At 58.4% G+C, this 24317-nt stretch overlaps 1 protein-coding gene across 1 annotated transcript in view; it reads left to right on the forward strand.

Annotated features, from left to right (window-relative positions):
• WNT9A (Wnt family member 9A) overlaps positions 1–24317 on the forward strand; it is a 43736-nt gene that overhangs the window by 14424 nt on the left and 4995 nt on the right. The window contains exon 2 of the mRNA XM_029078434.1: positions 23166–23425. Within this exon, the coding sequence (XP_028934267.1) occupies positions 23166–23425 (260 nt within the window). The remainder of the gene's footprint in view (positions 1–23165; positions 23426–24317) is intronic.

The following is a 24317-nucleotide window of genomic DNA, read 5'->3' on the forward strand; positions in this document are numbered from 1 at the left end:
ATTCAGTCGTATTTATTGAGCGCTTACTGTATGGAGAGCACTGTACTAAGCGCCTAGAAAGTACAATACTGCAAATAGAGACAATCATCTGGTCTAGAGGAAGCAGCACAAGCCTGGGAGTCAGAGGGCCTGGGTTCTAATCCCGGCTCTGCCGCTCGTCTGCTGCGTGACCTCGGGCAAGACGGTTGGCTTCTGTGCCTCGATTCCCTCATCCGCAAAATAGGGATTCAATCCCCGTTCTCCCTCTTATTCTACCTCCTACTCAGGCCGTGAGGCCCGCGCGGGAACTTGAATAATTTGTATCCACCCCGACGCTCAGAACAGGGCTGGCCTCACAAAATAAGCACTTAACAAGAACCACAATTATTATTATTACAATGGAGGCGGTAGACACGATCGCCGCTCCCAGCCAGTTGAAAATCTAGCCGGGGAGACGGATCTTGAAATAAATAAATTCCAGAGAGACAGGAGGAAGAAGAGCCTCTCTAGGAGAGGAGCTGGGGTGGGTTCTCCATCTCCAGACAGACTGAATTAGCGGGGGGCGGGGGGAGATCAGGGTCTTCTAGCTGGGAGGGGGCTGTCTGGACAAAAAGGAGTCTGGAAAAAACGATACGGTCGAGGGGAAGAGTCGTTTTGCAAAAATCCACGCGGAGCGGGTTTCCGACAGCCCCCGGGGCCGGTGATGGAGGGGGAAATTAATGCATTCAAAGGTATTTATTGAGCGCTCACCATACGCAGAGCACTGTACTAAGTAAGCGCTTGGGAGAGGACAGTAGAACAAGAAAGAGACACATTCCCTGCCCACGACGAGCTGACGGTCCAGAGGAAAATCCCTGTCCACCGTGCCCGACGAGCCGTGTGTATCGCGTCGCACAACGTTGTGAATGTTGTGCGGCTGCTGTGGAACTCCGACTGGCTCGCGCTTGGGTGTGGAGGCCACGGGGGCTTTGGATGGGGCGTGTGGCTCGTCCCCCCCCCCCCCCAATCCCGGGGCTGCCCCCGGACACCGAGGCGGGCGGGTGTCCGGCGGGGTCCTCGGGCCGTGGGAACTACCCACCCGCCCCCCTGCCCGGCTCCGAGACCCCGGGTCTCGAATCCGCTCCCTCGGTGGAGATTTGGGTTCTGCTTCCAGCGCTTAGAACAGTGCCTGGCACGTAGGAAAGGCCTAACAAAAGCCATCCTTATTTTAGCCCCCTGCTGCTGCAGATCCTGCCGGAGGCTCACGATTTTAGGGGGGCTGCCGCTCTTTGGGGGTTCGGACGTTAAAGGAGCCGATCTGTCTCGGCTGCCTTTTTACTTTTATGGTATTTAAGTGATTCCGACGTGTCAGGCTCTGTACTAAGCGCCGGGATAGATGCAAGCTAATCAGGTTGGACGCAGTTCCAATCCCACGTGGGGCTCCCGGTCTGAACCCCCAATTTACAGAGGACGTAGGTTCCGTGCTCTGTCTTAAGCACTTACTCTATGCCAGGAATTATACTAAGCTCTGGGGTAGATACAAGCTAATCAGGTTGGATACAGTCCCTGTCCCACGTGGGGCTTACAGTCTGAACCCCCATTTTCCAGATGAGGTCACTGAGGTCCAGAGAAGTGAAGGGACTCAGCCAGGGTCTCCCAACAGAAGTGGTGGAGCCGGAATGAGAATCCGGGTCCTTCCGACGCCCTGAGCCGCTAGGCCACGCTGCTTCTCCGTCACCTTGCCCTCGCCCCCTCCTGCCTCAGCTCACTTCCCTCCTTCTCGAACCCGCACACTCGGCTCCTCTGGTGCCAACCTTCTCACCGGGCCCCCGTCTCGCCCGTCTCGCCGCCGGCCCGCGTCCCACCTCTGTCCTGGAACGCCCTCCCTCCTCAAATCCCACAGACAATGACTCTCCCCCGCCTCAAAGCTTTATCGAAGGCCCATCTCCTCCATGAGGCCTTCCCTGAACCCGACCCCACTTTTCCTCACCTCCCGCTCCCTTCCGCGTCGCTCCGACTTGCCCCCCACCCCCCCGCCCCGGCCCCGCAGCACTTATGTCCCGGTCGGTCATTTTATTTATTCGTATTGATGTCCGTCTCCCCTTCCGGACCGTGACCCCGATGTGGGCAGGGAACGTCGGCGTTCATCGATGTATTGTACTTTCCCCAGCGCTTAGGATGGTGGTCTGCCCACAGTGAGCGCTCAATAAATACGATCGAGTGAATGACTGACTGAATTCTCCGCCTGCAGCGTGCCGGCCGCTTCTTCTCCGTCCCTCCGGTCCGGTGGACTTGGGCCGAGACTCCAGGCGTTGCGGGCGGCGGGGGAAGTCTGAATCAGTGCGCAGCGCGAATGATGACCGTCTGAGATCATGTTCTCTGCCGGCTGCCCACCTGACCACTTCCTCCCCACTGGCCTCGGGCCACACTCCGCCTGGGCCCGCTCCGGGGACCGCAGGCCGGGGGCTGGGCTTGGGGGGGACGCCCGGGCCGGTGGGGGGGGGGGGGAGCTGGGGGAGCCGTAATCTGTCACAGCTGTGGGGAGGACCGAGGGGGCGGGGAAGGGGAGAGGAGGCAGTCGGGGGAGAGCGGGGCTGCGGTGACTCGGTTGTGGACGTGGCCGTGCCAGGCTGACCTCTGACCCCTCCCCACACACGCCCGTCACCCCTTCCCCTCCCCGTTCAGAGCCGTATCGAAGCCCCGTCTCCTCCGAGAGGCCTTCCCTGACTGCACCCCCCCCTTTTTTCCTCTTCTCCTTCTCCCTTCCGCGTCGCCCCCACTCGCCCCCTTTCTTCGTCCGTCCCGGCCCCGCACCGCTTAGGTCCATATCTCTCATTTAATTTATTTCTATTAATGTCGGTCTCCCCCTCTAGAATGTCAGCTCCCTGTGGGCAGGGGATGTGTCCGTCCTGTTGTTCTGTCGTCTCCCAAGCGCTTAGTCCGGTGCTCTGCACACGGTAAGCGCTCAATAAATACATATGAATGAATCCCCAAAGATACCCCCGGGGTCTAGGGGCTGATCTCTGACCTCCCTCCCCTCCCCCATCACCAAGGACACCCCTGGGGCCGGGTGGGGGTGGGGGGGTGAGACCTGGGGGTCCCAGACCAGGGGTCCTGGAAGGGGCTCTTTAATTGTATTTATTGAGTGCTTACTGTGTGCAGAGCACTAATACTAGACGCCGGGCAAAGGACGACAGAACAATGAACGGACACATTCCCTTATGGCACGAGAAGCAACCGGACCCAATCAATCAATCCGTGTTATTTATTAAGCACTTCGAGTGTACAGAGTGCTGTACTAAGCGCCTGGGAGAGGACACTCTAACAGACCCATTCCCTGCCCTCAATTTACTAAGAGCTCAAGCTTGGGAATCGGAGGATCTGGGTTCTAATCCCGGCTCCGCCGCTTGCCCACTGTGCTCTGCACATAGTAAGCGCTCAGTAAATACGACTGACTGGAGCATGAGTCTTGGCTCCCAAATGTTCAGTATAGAGCCGGGCACTCAGTAAATAGCGCTGCCAGATTGAATCTCCTGCTGATGATCTATTCTGACGGGGCTAATCATCATCGTCATCGTGGTACTCTTTAAGCGCTTACTATGTGCCAAGCACCATGCTAAGTGTTGGGGTAGATACGAGTTAAGCAGGTCGGACACGGTCCCTTTCCCACACTCTTTAATCCCCATTTTACAGCCGAGGTAACTGAGGCCCAGAGAAGCGAAGTGACCCGCCCGGGGTCACTCAGCAGACGTGCGGCGGAACCGGGATTAGAACCCAGGTCCTCCCGACTCCAGCCACTGAGCCCCGTTGCTTCTCTCGGCCGTGCCGAGAGGGGGTGTGGGGGGAAGCGGGCGTGGTGTCTGGGGTTGGGGGGGCTCTGGTGGTGTTTTGGGGGGGCGATGGGGGGTCCTGACCAGGGAGGGAGGTTCGGGGGGACCCCCCGGGGGCGGCCACGCAGACCACAGGGGCAGGGGCCGGTCAGCAGAGGGAGGGGATTGGGCTGCCCTGAGCGGGAAGGTCACCCGGCTTTACTTTGGACGGCATCGAGTGTGAAGTTAACGAGCTCTGAGCGAGGCCTGCCCGGGGGGAGGCGGGGAGCTGCCAGGGCGGAGAGGCCAAGCGGGGGACACCCCTGGAGGGGGTCACCCCTGGAGGGGGTCACCCAAGGGCCGGTCCCCCCTTCTCCCCGGCCTTTTGTCGTCCTCTCCTCTCCCGAGCGCCGAGTACGGTGCTCTGCACGCAGTGAGTGCTCGATCAAATACGATCGAATGGACGTATTGTCCTCTCCCAAGTGCTTAGTACAGCGCCCTGCCCGCGGTAGGCGCCCGATAAATGCGATCGACTGTGTGGCCTTGGTCAAGGCGCTTCTCTGCCTCAGTTGCCTCATCTGTAAAATGGGGGTTAAGAGGGCGAGCCCCTTGTGGGACAGCCCGACGAGCTCGTATCTACCCCAGCACTTAGAATAGTGCCTGGCGCATAGCAAGCGCTTAACGAAAACCGTTATTTTTATCATTATCCAACACCGTTTTTAAAAAACGGCCCCCGCCAATCGCGGGACGCAGCCTGAGGGTCCCCCCAGGACGACCGAGGACGCCGTGGGGAGCCGGCCGAGCTCCCGGGACCCGGCGTTCCCCAGGGACAGCAGGAAGGATTCGGGGTAGAGCCGAGGAAGAACTTCAAGCGCTTAATGCAGTGCTCTGCATATAGCAAGCGCTCAATAAATACTATTGAATGAATGAACTTCCCGACGGGGAGGGCCAGGGCGGTAGCTGGAGGAAACGGGTCCGGAGGCGGCCTTGTCTCTCCGGCTCGGCGTGGGCTCCGCCCGGGGGCAGGGGGATGGTCCGGGTGACCCCTCCAGGGATCCCGAAGTGGCCGTCCGGCCCGGGGGACTGCTCGCCGCTCTCTGGACCCGGAGGCCTCCTGCCTCGGCCGAGGGGGTCCCGGGGGTCGGACCGCTCGGCTCGGGATGGGGAGACCCGGGGGTCCGGGGAGAAGAGCTGACCCTCCTTCGGCCCCTCGGTTTCTTAGGGTATCTATTAGCGCTTTACCGTGTGTCAGACGCTGTTCTAAGCGCTGAGCTAGGTACAAGCTAATTAGGTTGGACATGGTCGTCCTCGTCCCACACGGGGCTCACATTCTTAAGTTGGAGGGACAACCGAGGCCCAGAGAATAATAATAATAATGATGATGATATTTAAGCGCTCGCTATGTGCCGGTCACTGCATTATGCCCTGGGCTAGAGAAAAGCAAATGGGGTTGGACACAGTCCCCGTCCCTCCCGGGGCTCACGGTCTCCATCCCCATTTTACGGAAGAGGTAACCGAGGCCCAGAGGAGTGAAGCGACTTGGCCGAGCTCGCACAGTAGACAGGTGGCGGAGGCGGGATTGGAACCCACGACCTGTCGACGCCGGACCCCGTCCACTACGCCGTGCTGCTTCTTGGGCAAGTGAAGTGACTTGCTCAGGGTGACCCAGGGAGCGAAGCCCAGGCTCTTGCCACTGGGCCACACTGCTTCCCTGCCCCTCTGTCCCCCCAACCCTCCCTTAGCTCCTCCGACGACTCCCCTGTTTCAGAGCCTTATGGAACGCCCACCTCCTCCACGAGGCCTTCCCTGACTGCGCCCTCCTCTCCTCCCGCTCCCCTCCGCGTCGCCCCGACTCGCTCCCTTTCTTCCTCCCGCGCCCCGGCCCCCTCACCCCTTATGTCCCTACCCCCCTTTTATTGATTTCTATTCCCGTCCGCCTCCCCCGCTAGGCCGTCGGTCGGGGGTGGGCGGGGGGACGCGCCCGCCTGTCGTCCCGGCGGGCTCTCCCCAGCGCCAGGCCCAGTGCTGTGCGCACGGTGAGCGCTCGGTGAATAGGATCGACTGCCCGACCGCCCGTGGTGGGGGTGGGGTAGACGGCAGCTGGCGGCTGGGCTGGGGAGGGGGTCGGGGGGGCGGCAGGTGTGAGGGCTGGAGAGGGGCGGCGACCACAAGGTCCGGGCCCGAGCCAGCAGCTGAGGGGCCCGGAGCCAGACCCCCCTCGCCCCCCAGACCCTCGAGGCCCGGCTGGCTTCCTCCCCATCCCCCTGCCCCCCCCCCCCCCGACTCCTTGCTCCCCCCCAACCCCTTCAGTAGTGTGACAAGGTGACCTTTGCCCCCTACCCTGTTTGGGCCTGCCTATGCCCGGGCTTGGAGGAGGGCCTGGTTCACCCCCCCGGGTACAGGTTTAGGGCAGGCCCGTCCCCAGGTCTGGGGGGTCGGGGGTGGGTGATACGTTGGAGCGGACTTCCCCCCCGTGGGGTAATAATAATAATGTTGGTAGTTAAGCGCTTACTATGTGCAGAGCACTGTTCTAAGCGCTGGGGGAGATCCAGGGTCATCGGGTTGTCCCACGTGAGGCTCCCAGTCTTCACCCCCGTTTTACAGATGAGGGAACTGAGGCCCAGTGATGTGACTCGCCCACAGCTGCCAAGTGGCAGAGCTGGGATTCGAACCCATGACTCTGACTCTCAAGCCCCGGCTCTTTCCACTGAGGCGCGCTGCCTCTCTAAGGGACGAAGCTCAAAGCCACCGCTTTCCCTCCGTTCTCTAGGAGGAAGCGAAGCTTCCAAAGGAGCCACGGGGAAATCCCTGCCCCTCTCCCCCTTCCTCCATTCCTTCATTCAGTGGTATTTATTGAGCGCTCACTATGTGCAGAGCACTGGGCTTCCTCCCCCTGCAGCCCCGAGGGTGGGGTGGGGGGGAGGGATCTCGGAGCAGGGGCCCTGTGACCTCAGGCAAGTCGCTTGACCTCTCTGGGCCTCCAGGGGTTGAAATCCACCCCCCCCATGGGGTCCCCGGTGTCCAGTGTACTGACCACCTCCCCCCACATCTGTCCCAGGGCTGAGGAGTGGGAGAGGGCTCGCCCAAGCCCCGTAGGCAGACTGACTTCTGGCCCCCCGGGGCTACTGAAGGACAGGCCGGGAGGGTTAATAATAATAATAATGTTGGTATTTGTTAAGCGCTTACTATGTGCCGAGCATTGTTCTAAGCGCTGGGGTAGACACAGGGGAATCGGGTTGTCCCACGTGGGGCTCACAGTCTTAATCCCCATTTTACAGATGAGGGAACTGAGGCACAGAGAAGTGAAGTGACTCGCCCACAGTCACACAGATGACAAGTGGCAGAGCAGGGATTCGAACTCATGACCTCGGACTCCAAAGCCCGTGCTCTTTCCACTGAGCCACGCTGCTTCTCTTTCTCCCCCCCGCCACCTCCTCCTTTCCACAAATTTGCCCCTCTGTCCCGCTTCGGACCCTAAGCTCCTTCGGGGCAGGGAACGCGTCTACCAACTCTAGCAGTTCATTCATTCACTAGTACTTACTGAGCGCTTACTACGTGCAGAGCACTGTACTAAGCGCTTGGAATATACAGTGCGGCAACGGATAGAGACAATCCGTGCCCAATGACGGGCTGGTTGTGGTTAGAACCAGGCCCGGGAGTCAGAAGGTCGTGGGTTCTAGAGAAGAACACTGCTCTCTCACCTCGGGTCGGAGAAGCAGCGTGGCTCAGGGGAAAGAGACCGGGTTTGGGAGTCGGAGGTCGTGGGTTCGAGTCCCGGCTCCTCCACCTGTCAGCTGGGTGACTTGGGCCAGTCACTTGACTTCTCTGGGCCTCAGTTCCCTCATCTGTAAAATGGGGGTTAGGACTGTGAGCCCCACGTGGGACAACCTGATCACCTTGTATCTTCCTCAGCGCTTAGAACAGTGCTCGGCACATAGTAAGTGCTTAACAAATGCCGTTATTATTATTCTAATTCTGGCTCCGCCACCGGTCCGCCGCGTGGCCTTGGGAGAGTCACTTCACTTCCCTGAGCCTCAGTGACCTCATCTGTAAAATGAAAATGAGGAGTGTGAACCCTATGTGGGACAGGGACTGTGTCCAACCTGACTACCTGGTGGCTACCCCAGTGCTTAGAACAGTGCTTGACACATAGTAAGCGCTTAACTAGTACCATAATTATTATTATTGTTGGGCTCTCCCAAGAGCTCAGTCCAGTGTTCCGCACAGAGTAAACGCTCAATAAATACCACCGATTCGGAGAAGCAGCGCGGCCTAGTGGAAAGGCCTCGGGCCTGGCAGTCGGAGGATGTGGGTTCTAATCTGCGCTCCGCCACATGTAATGCTGGGTGACCTTGGGCAAGTCACTTCACTTCTCTGGGCCTCAGTTCCCTCATCTGGAAAATGGGGATGAAGACTGTGAGCCCCGGGTGCGACAGGGACGGTGTCTAACTTGATTGCCTTGAATCTGCCCCAGCAGTTAGTACAGTGCCTGGCGCATAGTAAGTGCTTAACTTCCCCAAGCGCTCAGTTCAGTGCACGGGCTCCAGCAGCCACTCAGTACCTACCCTTTCAGAATTAGTGGCAGGAACGCGGGCCTGGGCGTCAGAGGTCATGAGTTCTAATCCCACCTCCGCCACTTGTCAACTGTGTGACTTTGGGTGAGTCACTTCACTTCTCTGGGCCTCAGTGACCTCATCTGGAAAATGGGGACGAAGTCTGTGAGCCCCACGTGGGACAACCTGATTAACCTGTATCTACCCCAGCGCTTAGAACAGTGCTTGGCACGTAGTAAGCGCTTAACAAATACCACAATTATTATTACTATTATTATTATTATTATTATTACCCTTTCTGCTACTGCTCCAGGCCCGGCAGTGCCCTCAGCCGGCATCCCAGATTCAGGCATTCATTCAGTCATATTTATCGAGTGCTTACTGTGTGCCGAGCACTGTGCTAAGCGCTTGGGAGAGGACAATATGAGAATAAGCAGATACGGTGCCTTCCCAGTTGCCAGTGGGGGGACAAATTAATCAGTGATATTTATTAGGCACTTATGGTGTGCAGAGCACTGTACTTTGGAGAGTACAACATAACAGAACCGACAGATACATTCCTTGCCCACGAGAAACTTAAAGTCTAGGGAGAAGGGGGCGGGGGTGGAGCGTGTAGGCTCCTCCCTCTGGGTGGGATGTTAATAATTATTAATAATAATGGTATTTGTTAAGCGCTTCCTAGGTGCCAGGCACTGTTCCTGAGCACTGGGGTGGATACAAGCAAATCGGGTTGGAGGCAGTGGGGGAGAAACGCTATATTCATATCTGTCCCCCTCTAGACTCAGTCGTGCTTACTGAGCGCCTTACCGTGTGCGGAACACTGTACTGAGCGCTTGGGGGAGGACGACAGAACAGTTAACGGACACATTCCCTGCCCGCTGGGAGCTTACAGTCTAGAAGGGGCGACAGACGTGAATAGACTCTAATTTTGTTGTGGGCAGGGAACGTTTCTACCACCTCTGTCGTAGTACACTCTCCCCAGCATTTAGTACAGTGCTCTGCACCCACTGAGCGCTCAGTAAATATGGACCATGATGATAAACAGGGAACCAGAGGGTGCATCTCACCACCAATAATGGGCTACCGTTGTGCGTTGGTCGTGTGCTCGTCTCTTAGAGAAAATATGGTACCAAAGTGTGCGGGTCCCGAGCATCTCGTCTCTCCTAATAAATACGACGCTTAACCATCGCCTCCGCCTAAGCCCGGTGCCGAGCGCGGGAAGGGGTGGGGAGGGAGGAGATAATCAAATTGGACACTGATTTTTTTTTCCCCCCCCCCGTCTCACTGGGAATCCGAAGGGGAGGTGGAGCAGATATTTTTATTTTTCATTCCCCGTTGGGTGGAGGAGGAAACGGAGGCCCAGAGAGGTTAAGTGACTGTCCCGGAGTCACACAGCAGACTCGGGGGTCCCTCGACTCTCCGAACCCCACGGTCTCCTCCCGTAGTACAGCGTTCTGCACACAGTAAGCACTCAGTCAATGCTATTGAGTGAATTAGGCCTTTCCGGAAAACTCGGGGGAGGGATGAGGCTGAGGCAAATTCATGTTTTCTAACTGCCAACCTCTCGGGAGCGGGCCTCGCCTGGTCGAGGGGGGCACGCCCAGAGAGGTTAAACGGCTTCCCCGAGGTCACACAGCCCGTCGGAGGTGAGGGGGGGATCAGGGCGTGAGCGCTGGGGGGATTTTGGGGGGGGGGGCGTTGGCGGAGGCAGGGCCCGCAGCCCGGAAAGGCAGCCCACCCAGTCCGGCCTTCCCGGCCGAGGTCGAGAGCCAAGATGGACCGGTGTTTACCTCGGGCCCCCGCAGGGGTGTGGCCGAGCTGGCCGCTGGAGGGGTCGGGGGGTAGGACCGGGGGGCAGGTCCCCCCATCATCCCCCTCCGGACGGGCCGGCCTTGGGGGGCGAGGGTCTCGCGGGGGGCGGCCCCGCGGCGTGGCCGACGTGGCCGCCCGCTTGAGGCCGGGGCTCCGTCTCTGGTCCCAGTGGGATGCGGTGGGTGGGTGGGTAGGGGCTGGGAGGGGGGACCTTCGCCGAACGCTGGAATCCGCTGGAATCCGCTGGCAGCGGGACTGGAATCCGCTTAATCCCCAAGAATCCGGGCCTCGGGAACTCGCAGGTTTCCTGGACGGCTTCGCCCCCTCCCTCCCGGCTGTCTGGCTGCTTGGACCGGCTCAGCCTGAGAGAGGAGGGCTGCGATCTTGGGGGGAAGGGAGAAGCTGTCTTTAGGCCCTGACGCTCAGCCAAGCCCACGGGGTCCCGTAGGATCCGCCCCAGCGCTTAGTACCGCGCCCGGTGCGTAGTAGGAACTCAACAGCGTTATCGTTATCATTATTAGTCGGGACCTGGAAGCTCATCGTGGGCAGGGAGCGTGTCTGTTTATTGTTGTGCTGCCCTCTCCCAAGCGCCTCGTACAGTGCTCTGCCCGCAGTAAACGTTCAATGAATAATATTGAATGAATGGTGATTATTACGTCAGCTCACTCTGAGCAGGGACCGTGGTTGTGAGTACAGTGCTCTGCAAGTAGGAAGCGCTCAATAAATCCATTCATTCATTCAATAGTCTTTATTGAGCGCTTCCTACGTGCAGAGCACTGTACTGAGCGCTCGGAATGGACAAATCGGTAACAGATAGAGACGGTCCCTGCCCTCTGACGGGCTTACGGTCTCATCGGGGGAGACGGACAGACGAGAACAATAGCAATAAATAATTGCAATAGCAATAAATATAACAATATTACAAACAGTGTAACAAACAGTAGCAATAAATATGACTTGATCATGTCTCCTAATGACTGGTCTCTCCTAAGCGTTCAATACAGTGCTCTGCCTACAGTGCTCACTAAACCCTACAGTAATCTAACGTCGGCCTCTCCCCCTGGATTGTAAACTCCTTAATGATGATAATGATGATGATGGTATGTGTTAAGCACTTACTATGTGCCCAGCGCTGTTCTAAGCGCTGGGGGCGATAAAAGGTAATCAGGTTGTCCCATGCGGGGCTCACAGACCCAATCCCCATTTTCCAGATGAGGTCACCGAGGCCCGGAGAAGTGAAGTGACTCGCCCGAAGTCACACAGCTGATAAGCGGAGGAGCCGGGATTAGAACTCCCTCGCGACCTCTCACTCCTTGTGGACAGGGATCCTGTCGATCAACTCTATTGTCCTCTCCTAAACGCTTAGTACAGTGCCCCGCCCACAGTAAGTGCTCAGTAAATAGCCATCTATGGATGGATTTGTGGAAACATTCCCAAACCACCAAAAAGCATCTAACGGAAATTAGCCCAAGTGCCGGGAGGTAACGACTGCAAGAGAAGTGGCCTAGAGCGAGAAGCAGCGTGGCCTAGCGGGTAGCGCCCGGGCCTGGGAGGCAGAAGGACCTGGGTCCTCCTCCCGGCTCCGCCGCTTGTCCGCGGGGTGACCTTGGGCGAGTCACTTCTCTTCTCTGGACCTCAGTTTTCCCGCCTGTAAAATGGGGGTGAGAACCGTGAGCCCCATGGGGGACAGGGATCGAGTCCATCCTGATTTTCTTGTAATAATAATGATAATGTTGGCATTTGTTAAGCGCTTACTAGGTGCAGAGCACTGTTCTAAGCGCTGGGGGAGATACGGGGGAATCAGGTCGTCCCCCGTGAGGCTCACAGTTAATCCCCCTTTTACAGATGGGGTAACTGAGGCACAGAGAAGTGAAGTGACATGCCCACAGTCACACAGCTGCTAAGCGGCGGAGCTGGAATTCGAACCCATGACCTCTGACTCCCAAGCCCGGGCTCTTTCCACTGAGCCGCGCTGCTTCTCTATTTACCCCAGCATGAACGGGTTCCAATCCCGGCCCATCACTTGCTTGCCGTGTGGCCCTGGGCAAGTCACTTGACCTCCCTGTGCCTCAGTGACCTCATCTGTAAAGTGGGGATTAAGACTGTGAGCCCCACGTGGCACAGGGACTGTGTCCAACCCCATTTGCCTGTATCCACCCCAGCGTTTAATACAGTGCCTGGCACGCAGGACCCGCTTAACAGATACCATAATTATTTGCTAGACTGTGAGCCCGTTGTTGGGTAGGGATTGTCTCTATCCGTTCCTGAATCGTACTTTCCACGCGCTTAGTCCAGTGCTCTGCCCACACGGTAGGCGCTCAATAAATACGATCGAATGAATGAATGAAGGTAGTACAGTGCCCGGCGCATAGTAAGTGCAGAGCAAATAGCAGAAAAAAAGTCGATTATCAGGCTGCATTTAAGTGCCTGGGCTGGGTGTTAACCACTGGGGTGGGTGCTATTTGGTGGACACCCCTTTTGGAGAGGGAGGGGACCATCCCTGGCAGATGAAGCATGGCCCAGTGGCTAGAACCCAGGCCTGGAAATCAGAAGGACCTGGGTTCAGATCCCGGCTCTGCCACCTGTTTGCTGTGTGAGCCGTCTCCTCATTATATTCAAATTAATTTGAGCTGATTCCGTGGCGTTGTACTCTTCCAAGTGTTCGGCGCAGTGCTCTGCACAGAATAGTTGCTCAATAAATACCACTGATTGATTGACCTCGGGTAAGCTACTTCATTTCTCCGGGCCCTCAATCCTGTCATCTGTAAAATGGGGATTAAGACTGTGAGCCCCATGTGGGACATGGACTGCGTCCAACCTGTTAGGGTTGTATCACCCCGGCGCTCAGAACGGTGCCTGGCACGTAATAAGTGCTTAACAAATACCATGTTTTTTAAAAAAAAGACCATAAGAAGGGCAGACCACAGGGACGCACACGCTGCCCTCCCGGCCCGCTGGTCTCCCTGGCAACTGGTAAAGTTCTGGCTGGGAATTTGTTCATTAACCAGGCCCTCGAGAGGAGCCGGGCTCACACTTCGGATCGGGCGGACGGGGGGAGCGAGAGACGGGGAGAAAGCGAGAGGGAAAGAGAGAGAAGGAGAAAGCCAGAGGGAAAGAGAGAGGGAAGGTGAAAGCGAGAGGGAAAAAGAGAGAAGGTGAAAGAGACAGAAGGTGAAAGCGAGAGGGAAAGAGAGAGAAGGTGAAAGCGAGAGGGAGCGAGAAGGTGAAAGTGAGAGGAGAGAGAAGGTGAAAGTGACACAGAAAGAGAGAAAAGGTCAAAGTGAGAGGGAAAAAGAGAGAGGGTGAAAGCGAGAGGGAGAGAGAAGGTGAAAGTGAGAGGGAGAAAAGGAGAGAAAGGAGAGAGAGGGAGGGAGACAGGAGAATGTGAGGAGAGAGAAGGAGAAAGTGGGAGGGGGAGAGGAGAACGTGAGAAGGAGAAACTGAGAGGGAGAAAGTGAGAGGGTGGGAGAAAGTGAGAGGGAGAGAGGAGAAAATGAGAAAGGAGAAAGTGGGAGGGAGAGAGGAGAGAGAAGGAGGAATTTAGAGGGAAAAAGTGAGAGGGAGAGAGGAGAAAATGAGGAGAAAGGAGAAAGTGGGAGGGAGAGAGGAGAGAGGGAGAGGGGAGAGAGAAGGAGAGAGTGAGGAGAGAGGGAGAGTGAGTAGGTGTGTAAAAACCTGACCCCCAAAGGGCCGAGTCCAGTGAGGAAAACCTCTGGAGTCCTAAAACGAAGGCTCCCGCCTCTCTATAACTCAGGCCCAGAGAGGGCGAGCGACCAGCCGGAGGTCACACGGCAGGTCGGGAGCAGAGAAGGGGCCGGACACCTCTTCCTCCGTGCCCCCCGCCGGCCGGCGACTCCTCTGACCCAGGCCACGGCCGCTGGCCCTGGGCAGAGCCCAACTTGGCCCGGCATTGACCCGGGCAGCGGATGCCCGGATGGACGGCGGAAGGGAGGGACGTCAGGGTTGCCTTGGGGGGGTCGGGGGTCGGGAGGGTAAAAAACCCGACTTTTAACCCCACCCTCCCTGTCAATAAGTTACCACCGGTCAGCACAATCTCTCGGCTTTGCTTTTCTTATCTCTCTGCCACTGGGTCTATAATCTCTTCCTCTTTCCCTTTTTTTTTTTCGCTCTGGGCCCGTTGTTTCCTTATTTCCTCTCCCTGGCTCCAGGGCCTGGATGGCCCCGGCTCCGATCTGACCTTTGATCGGCCTCCCGGGGGTCAGGCGGGCAAACGGGACCCAGCTGGGGGTGGGGAACGACCCCGGCCGGGGGAGCAGGAGGGGAGAGGGGGGGGATCCGCTTTGCCCTGCCCACGGGAAACGATATTCCAGATCCCGTTGGCCGACTCTTCCCCGCTTTCTCGGAAGCTGGGCGGGAGGCAGGAGGATCAAGGCCCGGAGAGGTTCGGGCCTCACCCGGGGTCACCCAGCCCAGCCCCGCCCCAGTGGGTCTCTGCACTGACCGGTGCCATCCGTCGTTCGTTCAGTCGTATTTATTGAGCGCTTACTGGTACAGTGCCCTAAGAGCTTGGAAAGGCGATCCCTACCCAACAACGGGCTCTGGAAGGGGCAGACGGGCAACGAGACAAGTAGACCGGCATCGGGGGCGTGGCGTAGTGGATAGAGCCCGGCGCTGGGAGTCTGGAAGGTCATGGGTTCTAATCCCGGCTTTGCCACGCGTCCGCAGTGTGGCCTCGGGGGAGTCGCTTCTCTTCCCCGCGCCTCAGTTCCCTCATCTGTAAAATGGGGATGGAGACCGTGAGCCCCATGTGGGACGGGGACCGTGTCCGACCCGATTTGCTTGGATCCACCCCGGGCCTTACGGTGCCTGACGCGTAGTAAGCGCTTAACGGAGACCGTAATCATTATTATTATTTATTGGCCCAGTGGGGCTTGAAGGAGAGCCGGGAGGGAGACAGCCGAGGACAAGATTTGGCCGTGTCAGGTTCCCCCGCTCCCTCCCGCAAAGGGGGACGGAAGGGGCCCTCTCTGGGATCCTTAATCTCAGGCCAGAGAGTGAGAAGGTGGGCAATCAGAGATCTCTGTTGTCAGAGACAGAGGGAGGGTGGGGGTCTGTCCGAGCTGGGCGGTTTATCAGTCAGTCATCGTGTACTGGCTACCCAATATGGTCAGCTGCTATTATTTTCTCTGTTATTATTTTTTCTCTATCAGACTCTCTTCTCTTGTATACTCTCTTTTATATCCTCTTGTCTATTCTGTGTTCTCCATTATATTCTAAGTGCTTACTACAGTGCGCTCTATAAATACTATTGAATTCGTTGAGTGAATGCTTAATACAGTGCGCTCTATAAATACTATTGAATGAATTGAGTGAATGCTCCGCACCCAGTCAGCGCTCAATAAATACGATGGAAGCCCTAGTGTATTCTCCATCATATACGCGTAGTCCCTACGCGTCTTTGAGGCCAGGGATTGTGTGTACCGGGTCCGTTATATTCTCCCCGGTGTTCCGCGCAGTGCTCTGCATCCAGTAATAATTCAGATATTCGCTAAGCGCTCACTCTGTGCCAAGCGCCGGCCCCTAAGGTCCTCGGGGGAAGACCAACTTTACTCTTCCCAAGCGCTCGGTTTAGTATTTCGCACGCCGTAAGCCCTCGGTACGGTCGTCTTTGATTGTCGACTGCTGCGCGCTGTACTGGGCGCCTGGGAGGGTCCAACGGGGTCGGAGGACCAGCCACAGCCCCTGCCCTTAAGGGGTTTGCCGGAAGCCGAAACGAAGGCAAGAGGGGAAGATGTGTACCTACATCTCTGGACCGTAAGCTCCTTGTGGGCGGGGGGGGCGTGTCTGCCGACTCTGCGGTATTGTTCTCCCCCAGGCGCTTAGTACAGTTCTCTGCATCTAATAGGCGCTCAATAAATAGCGTTGAATCATCCGTGCAGGTGAATTAAATGCTGGGAGAGGTTAAGGCTTAGAAATCCTCAGGGGGCTCAGAGTCACAGGGAGCAACAGAACCTAATTCTATAGACTTGGGGGGGGGGGTGTAATGTCAACTGTCTATATCTTCATCACCCTATTTATTTTGTTTCATGAGCTGAACATCACCCTGATTCTCTTGATTTTGCCATTGTTTGCCATTGTTTTCACGAGACGTTCTTCCCCTTGACTCTATTTATTGCCATCGTTCTCGTCTGCCCGTCTCCCCCGATTAGACTGTAAGCCCGTCGGAGGGCAGGGCCTGTCTCTATCTGTTGCCGATTTGTACGTCCCAAGCGCTCAGTACAGTGCTCTGCACATAGTAAGCGCCCAATAAATACTATTGAATGAATAATCTCAGAACGCTTCCTGGAGGAGGCAGCGAATCGGTCTTTCCAGGCGAGGGGAGGGGTCCGGTTTTGGAAAGGCTCCCCATTTTCCGAAATAAAAAAATTTATTTTAGTTTCCGTTTCCCCCCTCTAAGACGGGAAACGTGACTGTCCGCTCTACCGTATTATCTCCTAAGCGCTCAATAAATACCGCTGATGGATAGCTGGAAGTCAAGCAGATCAAACAAGTCCCTGCCCTCTAGATTGTGAGCCCGTCGTGGGCGGGGAATGTGCGCGGCCAAATGGTGCGCGGGAGGTGTTTGTTTGAGGTTTCCCGTGAAGCCCTTACTATGTCCTAAACACTGGGGCGGGAGGGAGAACCGGTTCTGAATCCCCATTTTACAGTTGAGGAAACTGTGGCACAGAAGAGGGAAATGACTCGCCCAAGGTCACACAGCAGACCCGCGGCGGAGCCGGGATGAATAATGATAACGTTGGTATTTGTTAAACGCTTATTATGTGCAGAGCACTGTTCTAAGCGCTGGGGTCATCAGGTTGGCCCACAGTCTTCATCCCCATTTTACGGATGGGGTCACCAAGGCCCAGAGAAGTGAAGTGACTGGCCCAAAGTCACCCAGCTGACAAGCGGCGGAGCCGGGATTTGAACCCATGACCTCTGACTCCCCAGCCCGGGCTCTTTCCACTTGTCTGCTGTGTGACCTTGGGCAAGTCACTTAACTTCCCTGTACCTCAGTGACCTCATCTGTAAAAATGGGGATTAAAAAATGTGAGCCCCACGGGGGACAATCTGTTCACCCTGTATCTCCCCCAGCGCTTAGAACAGTGCTCGGCACATAGTAAGCGCTTAACAAATGCCAACATTATTATTATTATTGTATCTCCCCCAGAACTTAGAAAAGTTCTCTGCACATAGTAATTGCTTAATACCAACATTATTATTGTTATTGTATCTCCCCCAGCGCTTAGAACAGTTCTCTGCACATAGTAAGCACTTAACAAATACCACCATTATTATTATTGTATCTCCCCCAGCGCTTAGAACACTGCACATAGTAAGCGCTTAACAGACACCAACATTGTTATTAATGTTTTATCTCCCCCAGCGCTTAGAACAGTGCTCTGCACCTAGTAAGCGCTTAACAAACACCAATATTATTATTATTATTGTATCTCCCCCAGCGCTTAGAACAGTGCTCTGCGCCTAGTAAGCGCTTAACAAACACCAACATTATTATTGTATCTCCCCCTGGGCTTAGAACAGTGCTCTGCACCTAGTGAGCGCTTAACGGATACCAACGTCGTCGTTCTTATTGTATCTCCCCCAGCGCTTAGAACAGTGCTCTGCACCTAGTGAGCGCTTAACGGATACCAACGTCGTCGTCATTATTGTATCTCCCCCAGCGCTGGGCACCTCGTAAGCGCTTCACGACCGCGGACCTCATGAACGTCACGAGTAGATAGGCCCGATGGGTCCCGGTCGGGGCAGGGTCCCCCCCGGGGGGCCTCGGGACCCCCGCCCCACCTCGGCCCGGCCGCGAATGGGGGCCGGCAGCTGGGGGCCCTCGCTGGCCCCGGGCCGGGCAGGGGGAACAGGAGCCCCGTGTCTCGGGGGGCGGCCCGAGCTTCCCCCCGGCCACGGCCGCCCGCGACAGCTGCAGTGCCGTCCGGGTACATTCCTGTCTGCCGTCCCCCCCTGACCCCGTCCGCCCGGGGCCGGGGATCCCGGGAGCGGGGGCCCCGTCCTCCCTAAACCGGACAGGCCCCGTGGGGCCTAATAATAATAAGAAAGTTGGTATTTGTTAAGCGCTTCCTAGGTGCCGAGCACCGTTCTAAGCGCTGGGGGAGATCCGGGGTCATCAGGTGGTCCCACGGGAGGCTCCCGGTCTTCATCCCCGTTTGACAGAGGAGGGAAACTGAGGCCCAGAGAATAACGTTGGTATTTGTTAAGCGCTTACTATGTGCCGAGCACCGTTAATAATAATAATAATAATAATGTTGGTATTTGTTAAGCGCTTACTACGTGCCGAGCACCGTTCTAAGTGCTGGGGTAGACACGGGGGAATCAGGTCGTCCCACGTGGGGCTCACAGTCTTCATCCCCATTTTACAGATGAGGGAACGGAGGCACAGAGAAGTGAAGTGACTCGCCCACAGTCACCCAGCCGACAAGGGGCAGAGCTGGGATTCGAACTCATGAGCCCTGACTCCAAAGCCCGTGCTCTTTCCACTGAGCCACGCTGCTTCCAAGCGCTGGGGGTCGTCCCACGTGAGGCTCCCAGTTAATCCCCATTTGACAGGCGAGGTCACTGAGGCACAGAGAAATGAAGCGACTCGCCCACAGTCCCACGGCTGCCAAGTGGCACAGCCGGGATTCGAACCCATGACCTCTGACTCCCCAAGCCCGGGCTCTTGCCACTGAACCACGCCGCTTCTCTAGGGGAGCAGGCCGCAGCGAGGCAGTTTCCATTCCATCGCTCGGTTTTTTCCAAGTGATATTTAAGCGCTCGCTCCGGGCCGGACACCGTAACAATAATAATAATAATAATAATCATAATGATGGTATTTGCTAAGCGCCTGCTAGGGGCCAAGCACCGTTCCGAGCGCTGGGGAGGGGATACAAGATCATCGGGTTGTCCCACGTGGGGTCACGGTCTTCATCCCCATTTGACAGACGAGGGAACTGAGGCCCAGAGGAGCGAAGTGGTCTCCCAAGGTCACGCAGCAGACAAGCGGCGGAGGCGGGATTAGAACCCGCGACCTGTGACTCCCAGGCCCAGGCTCTTTCCACCGAGCCGCGCTGCTTCTCTAAGCGCCGGGGCTCGTCGTGGGCGGGGGATGTGTCCGTTTATCGTTCTGCTTGACCCTCCCGAGTGCTCAGTACAGCGCCCCGCACACTGCCAGCCCTCGGTAAGTGCCGTTGAATGAATGAACGAGGTTGAATGAATGAATGAGGTTGAGTGAATGAATGAGGTTGAATGAATGAATGAATGAGGTCGGACCCGGTCCCTGTCCCGCGTGGGGCTCGCTGCCTTCATCCCCGTTTTACAGATGGGGGAAACCGAGGCCTGGAGAAGTGAAGGGACTCGCCTGAGGTCACACAGCAGTCGAGTCAGGCGCTTAATACGGTCCTTAAGCGCTTAGTACAGTAAGCCCTCGATAAATCCCAGCTCTGCCACTTGTCAGCTGGGTGACCGTGGGCAGGTCACATCACTTCTCTGGGCCTCAGTTCCCGCATCTGTCAAATGGGGACGAAGGGCGGGAGCCTCACGTGGGACGACCCGATGACCCCGGATCTCCCCCAGCGCTTAGAACGGTGCTCTGCACGTAGTCAGCGCTTAACAAATACCGTCATTATTATTAATAAATACGACTGAATGAATGAATGGAGTGGCGGAGCCGGGTTGAAAGCCCGGGTTCTACCCACTAGACCACACTGCTTCCAGTCGGTCCATCCGGGAGCGAAGCGGCGCGGCCCAGCAGAAAGAGCACGGGCCTGGGAGTCCCGAGGCCCGGGTTCTAATCTCCACCCTGCCGCGGGACCTTGGGCAACTCACTTCACTTCTCTGGGCCTCAGTTTCCTCACCTGTAAAATGGGGATTCAATCCGCGGTCTCCCTTTCCTTTAAGATCGGGAGCTTCACGGGGGACGGGAACCGCGTCCGCCCCGATCACCTTCCCGGCACGTAGTAAGCGCCTACAGATACCGTCATCATCATTATTCTATCCGCCCCGGTGTCTAGCACACAGTAAGCACCTAACGGATCCCAACTGATTCTTATCGATGGTATTTATTGAGCACTTGCCACCTGAGGTGCGTTGCCGGTAGTAATGATAGTCGAGGTATTTAATAGTAATAATATTGTTGGGATTTGTTAAGCGCTTACTATGTGCAGAGCACCGCATTTGTGAGAGAAGCAGCGTGGCTCAGTGGAAAGAGCCCGGGCTGGGAAGTCAGAGGTCATGGGTTCAAATCCCGGCTCTGCCGCTTGTCAGCTGGGTGACCGTGGACGAGTCACTCCGCTTCTCTGGGCCTCAGTTCCCCCATCTGTCAAACGGGGATGAAGACCGGGAGCCTCACGAGGGGCAACCCGATGACCCCGTATCTCCCCCAGCGCTTAAAACAGTGCTCCGCACCTAGTAAGCGCTTAACAAATACCAACATCATTATTACCATCATTATTATTATTATCATATCTAATTTCTGGCTCATCGCGTCCGCCCCCCTAGAACTGACCCCCTGGTGTTAGTTGGTCAATCCGTGGTATTTATTGAGTGCTTACCGTGTGCAGAGCACTGTGCTAAGCGCTTGGGATAAATGGACACATTCCCTGGCCAGCTCCTGTCCCACACGGCGCTCCCAGTTGAAGAGCCGGGAGGGAAAACCAATATTTCATCCCCTTGGTACGGACGAAGCAGCGTGGGCTAGTGGGTAGAGCCCACTAAATATATACAACATAAATAACGCTGGGATCTATTAAGCGCCCACTACGTGCCGAGCGCCGTCCTAAGCGCCGGGGGAGATCCAGGGTCGTCGGGTGGTCCCGCGGGAGGCTCACGGTTCATCCCCGTTTTCCAGATGAGGGAACTGAGGCACAGAGAAGTGAAGCGACCTGCCCCCAGTCACACAGCTGACAGGTGGCAGAGCCGATAGGGGACCCGGGTTCTCATCCCGGCTCCGCCGGCCGCGCGACCTCGGACCAGTCACTCGAGGGAAGCAGCGTGGCTCGGTGGAAAGAGCCCGGGCCGGGGAGTCAGAGGTCATGGGTTCGATTCCCGGCTGCGCCGCCCGTCGGCTGGGCGACTGTGGGCGAGGCACTTCGCTTCTCCGGGCCTCAGTGACCTCATCTGGAAAATGGGGACGAGCCTCACGTGGGGCCGCCCGATGACCCCGGACCTCCCCCCGGTGCTCGGCACATGGGGAGCGCTTAACCAATACCGACGTTATCATTATTAACGGATATTATGAAAATAGAAAAAAGATGGGGAGTTTGGGGGCGGGAGGGTGGAGGGCTTCGCCTCCCCGGCCGCTTCTCCCCCCCCCCCCCGGCGCGTCCGGGGGGACAAGGGGGTCCCCGGATCCCACCCCCGGAGGGGCAGCGCCCCTCCCCCACAGCGCGGGCCGAGTGACCGGTGACACGAGGCCTGATTGATGGCAGTGAGATACAGGCGGCGCTGATTGACGCGGCCACATGGTCGGGGTGGGGGGTGAGGGCTGGGGGAGGGGGCGGGGGGCCGGGGCGGCCGGCGGTCCCCCCGGGGACGGCGCCCTCTGCGGGCCCTGGGAACCCCAGCCCTGCCGCTGGTAGCGGCGACTGTGCGCTAAGCGCTCGGGACCAGACTCTTGGAAGCAGCGTGGCCTAGTGGGTAGAGCCCGGGGAGTCCCGGGTCCGCGGCCCAGCTCCGCCGTGGGACCTCGGGGAAGTCACTTCACTTCTCCCGGGCCTCGGTCACCTCGCCTTGGGAAGAAGAAGAAGAATTGCCGTCTTGCCGGACGCTCGCTGGGTGCCCAGCACCGTACTGAGCGCTGGGATGGAGCCAGGCAACTCGGACTGGACCCGGTCCCCGTCCCCATTTTACAGAGGAGGGAAGCGAGGCCCGGAGAGGGGAAGCCACTCGCCCGAGCTCACGCGGCAGACCGGGGGCGGAGCCGGGATTGGAACCCGGGACCTCCTGCCTCCCGGCCCCGCGCCCTACCCACTACGTCGTGCCGCTTCTCTAAGAGCGGCAGCCCCGTGTGGGACGGGGACCGAGTTCCAACCCGATTCCTTTGTCCCTACCCCGGCGTTCAGTACGGTGCTCGGCACGTAGTGGGCTCCTAACCGGCACCGTAATAATGACGACTGTCGTTATTTAGACTGTAAGCTCGCGGGCAGGGCACGGATTTACTAATTCTGCCCTGCGGTACTCTCCCAAGCGCTCAGCAAAGTGCCCTGCACGCGGGAGGCGCTCGATAAATACCACCGATCGAGGCAGCGGCAACCCAAGGCGTCCACTCTACTGAGCGCCTAGTGTGTGTGCGAGTGCCGTACCGAGCGCCTGGAAGAGTACCGTCGGCGGTGGGCACGGTCCCTGCCCTGGAGGGGCCGGCAGTCTACTACGTGCGGAGGGCTGTAGCGAGCGCCCGGAAGAGTAGCTATAAAGCGAGCGGACACAATCCCTGCCCTCGAGGAGCTCACCGCCGTGCGGAACGCCGGACCGAGCGCCCGGAACGGGACCGGGGAGTTAAGAGACGCCGCCCTCCGCGAGCTGGCCGTCTGCCGTGCGCCGAGCACCGTGCCGACCGCTTGGGAGGGTGCGACGCGGGAGCGGCGTGGCTCGGCGGAAAGAGCCCGGGCTTTGGAGTCGGAGGTCATGGGTTCGAATCCCGGCTCGGCCACGCGTCAGCCGGGTGACCGCGGGCGAGTCACTTCACTCCTCGCTGCCTCAGTCCCCTCATCTGGAAAATGGGGATGAAGACTGCGAGCCCCACGGGGGACCACCCGATTCCCCTGTGTCCACCCCAGCGCGTAGAACGGCGCTCGGCACGTAGCGGGCGCTTAACAGATGCCGACGTCGTCATTATTATTCATTCCTTCGCCCCGTTGCGTTCATCGAGCGCTCACTGCGCGCCGAGCGCCGGTACCGAGCGCTTGGAAGCGGACGGCGGAGCATCCCCGCCCGGGGGCCGGTCGGCCACGTCTCCTCCGGCGGGGCGCCGGGGTCCGGGTGCCAGACGGTGACCCCGCGCCGGGGGACGGTCCCTGTGTTTCAGGCTGACGGGCAGCGAGCCGCTGGCCATCCTGCCGCTGAGCCCGGAGCTGGAGGAGGCGGCCCTGCGGGCGCACTACAAGCTGTGCGACAGGCTGAAGCTGGAGAAGAAGCAGCGGCGCCTCTGCCGCAGGGACCCCGGGGTCGCCGAGACCCTCATGGAGGCCGTCACCATGAGCGCCCTCGAGTGCCAGTACCAGTTCCGCTTCGAGCGCTGGAACTGCACCCTGGAGGGCCGCTACCGTGCCAGCCTGCTCCGCAGAGGTCAGAGGGGGCCGGGGGGCGGGGAGGAGCCCCCCGGAGGGCTACCGAGGGGGCACTGCCGGGCCGCCCTGCCCCGCGGAGGCCAGAGGTCGCGGGGCCTGGGGCAAGGGAGCGGGGTCCGGAGGCAGACGGGCCCGGCCCGGTGGCAAGGGGCACGGCCGCGGTGACACCGGGGCGTGCCCTGGGGACCGGGGGGGGGGGGGGGGGGGCGGGTCCCGGGGAGGAGCCTCCTGGAGGGCAGCTGAGGGGCGCTAGGGAAGCAGCGCGGCTCAGTGGAAAGAGCCCAGGCTGGGGAGTCGGAGGTCACGGGTACGGATCGCGGCTCCGCCACCTAATGACGTTGGTATTTGCTCAGCGCTTCCTACGTGCAGAGCACCGTTCTAAGCGCTGGGGGGAGATCCAGGGGCCTCGGGTTGTCCCACGCGAGGCTCACGGTCTTCATCCCCATTTTCCAGATGAGGGAACTGAGGCACCGAGAAGCCAAGTGCCTCGCCCGCCGTCCCCCAGCTGCCAGGTGGCAGAGCGGGGATTCGAACCCACGACCTCTGACTCCCAAGGCCGGGCTCTTGCCACTGAGCCGCGCCGCAGCCGTGTGACTGCGGGCCGGTCGCCTCACTTCTCTGGGCCTCAGTTCCCTCATCTGTGAAATGGGGGTGAAGACCGTGAGCCCCGCGTGGGACAGCCTGATCGGCCTGTGCGTCCCTCAGCGCTTAGAACAGTGCTCGGCACCTAGTGGGCGCTTAACGAGTTCCAACGTTGTTATCATCATTATTATTACCGTGCCAGCCTGCTCCGCGGAGGTCAGAGGGCGTGGGGCCCGGGGGCAAATGGACGGGGCCCGGGGGCGAGTGGGCGGGGCCCGGGGGCAAAGGGGGCAGGGGCCCGGTGACGG

Source organism: Ornithorhynchus anatinus, chromosome 13, assembly GCF_004115215.2.
Source record: "Ornithorhynchus anatinus isolate Pmale09 chromosome 13, mOrnAna1.pri.v4, whole genome shotgun sequence".
NCBI lineage: Eukaryota > Metazoa > Chordata > Mammalia > Monotremata > Ornithorhynchidae > Ornithorhynchus > Ornithorhynchus anatinus.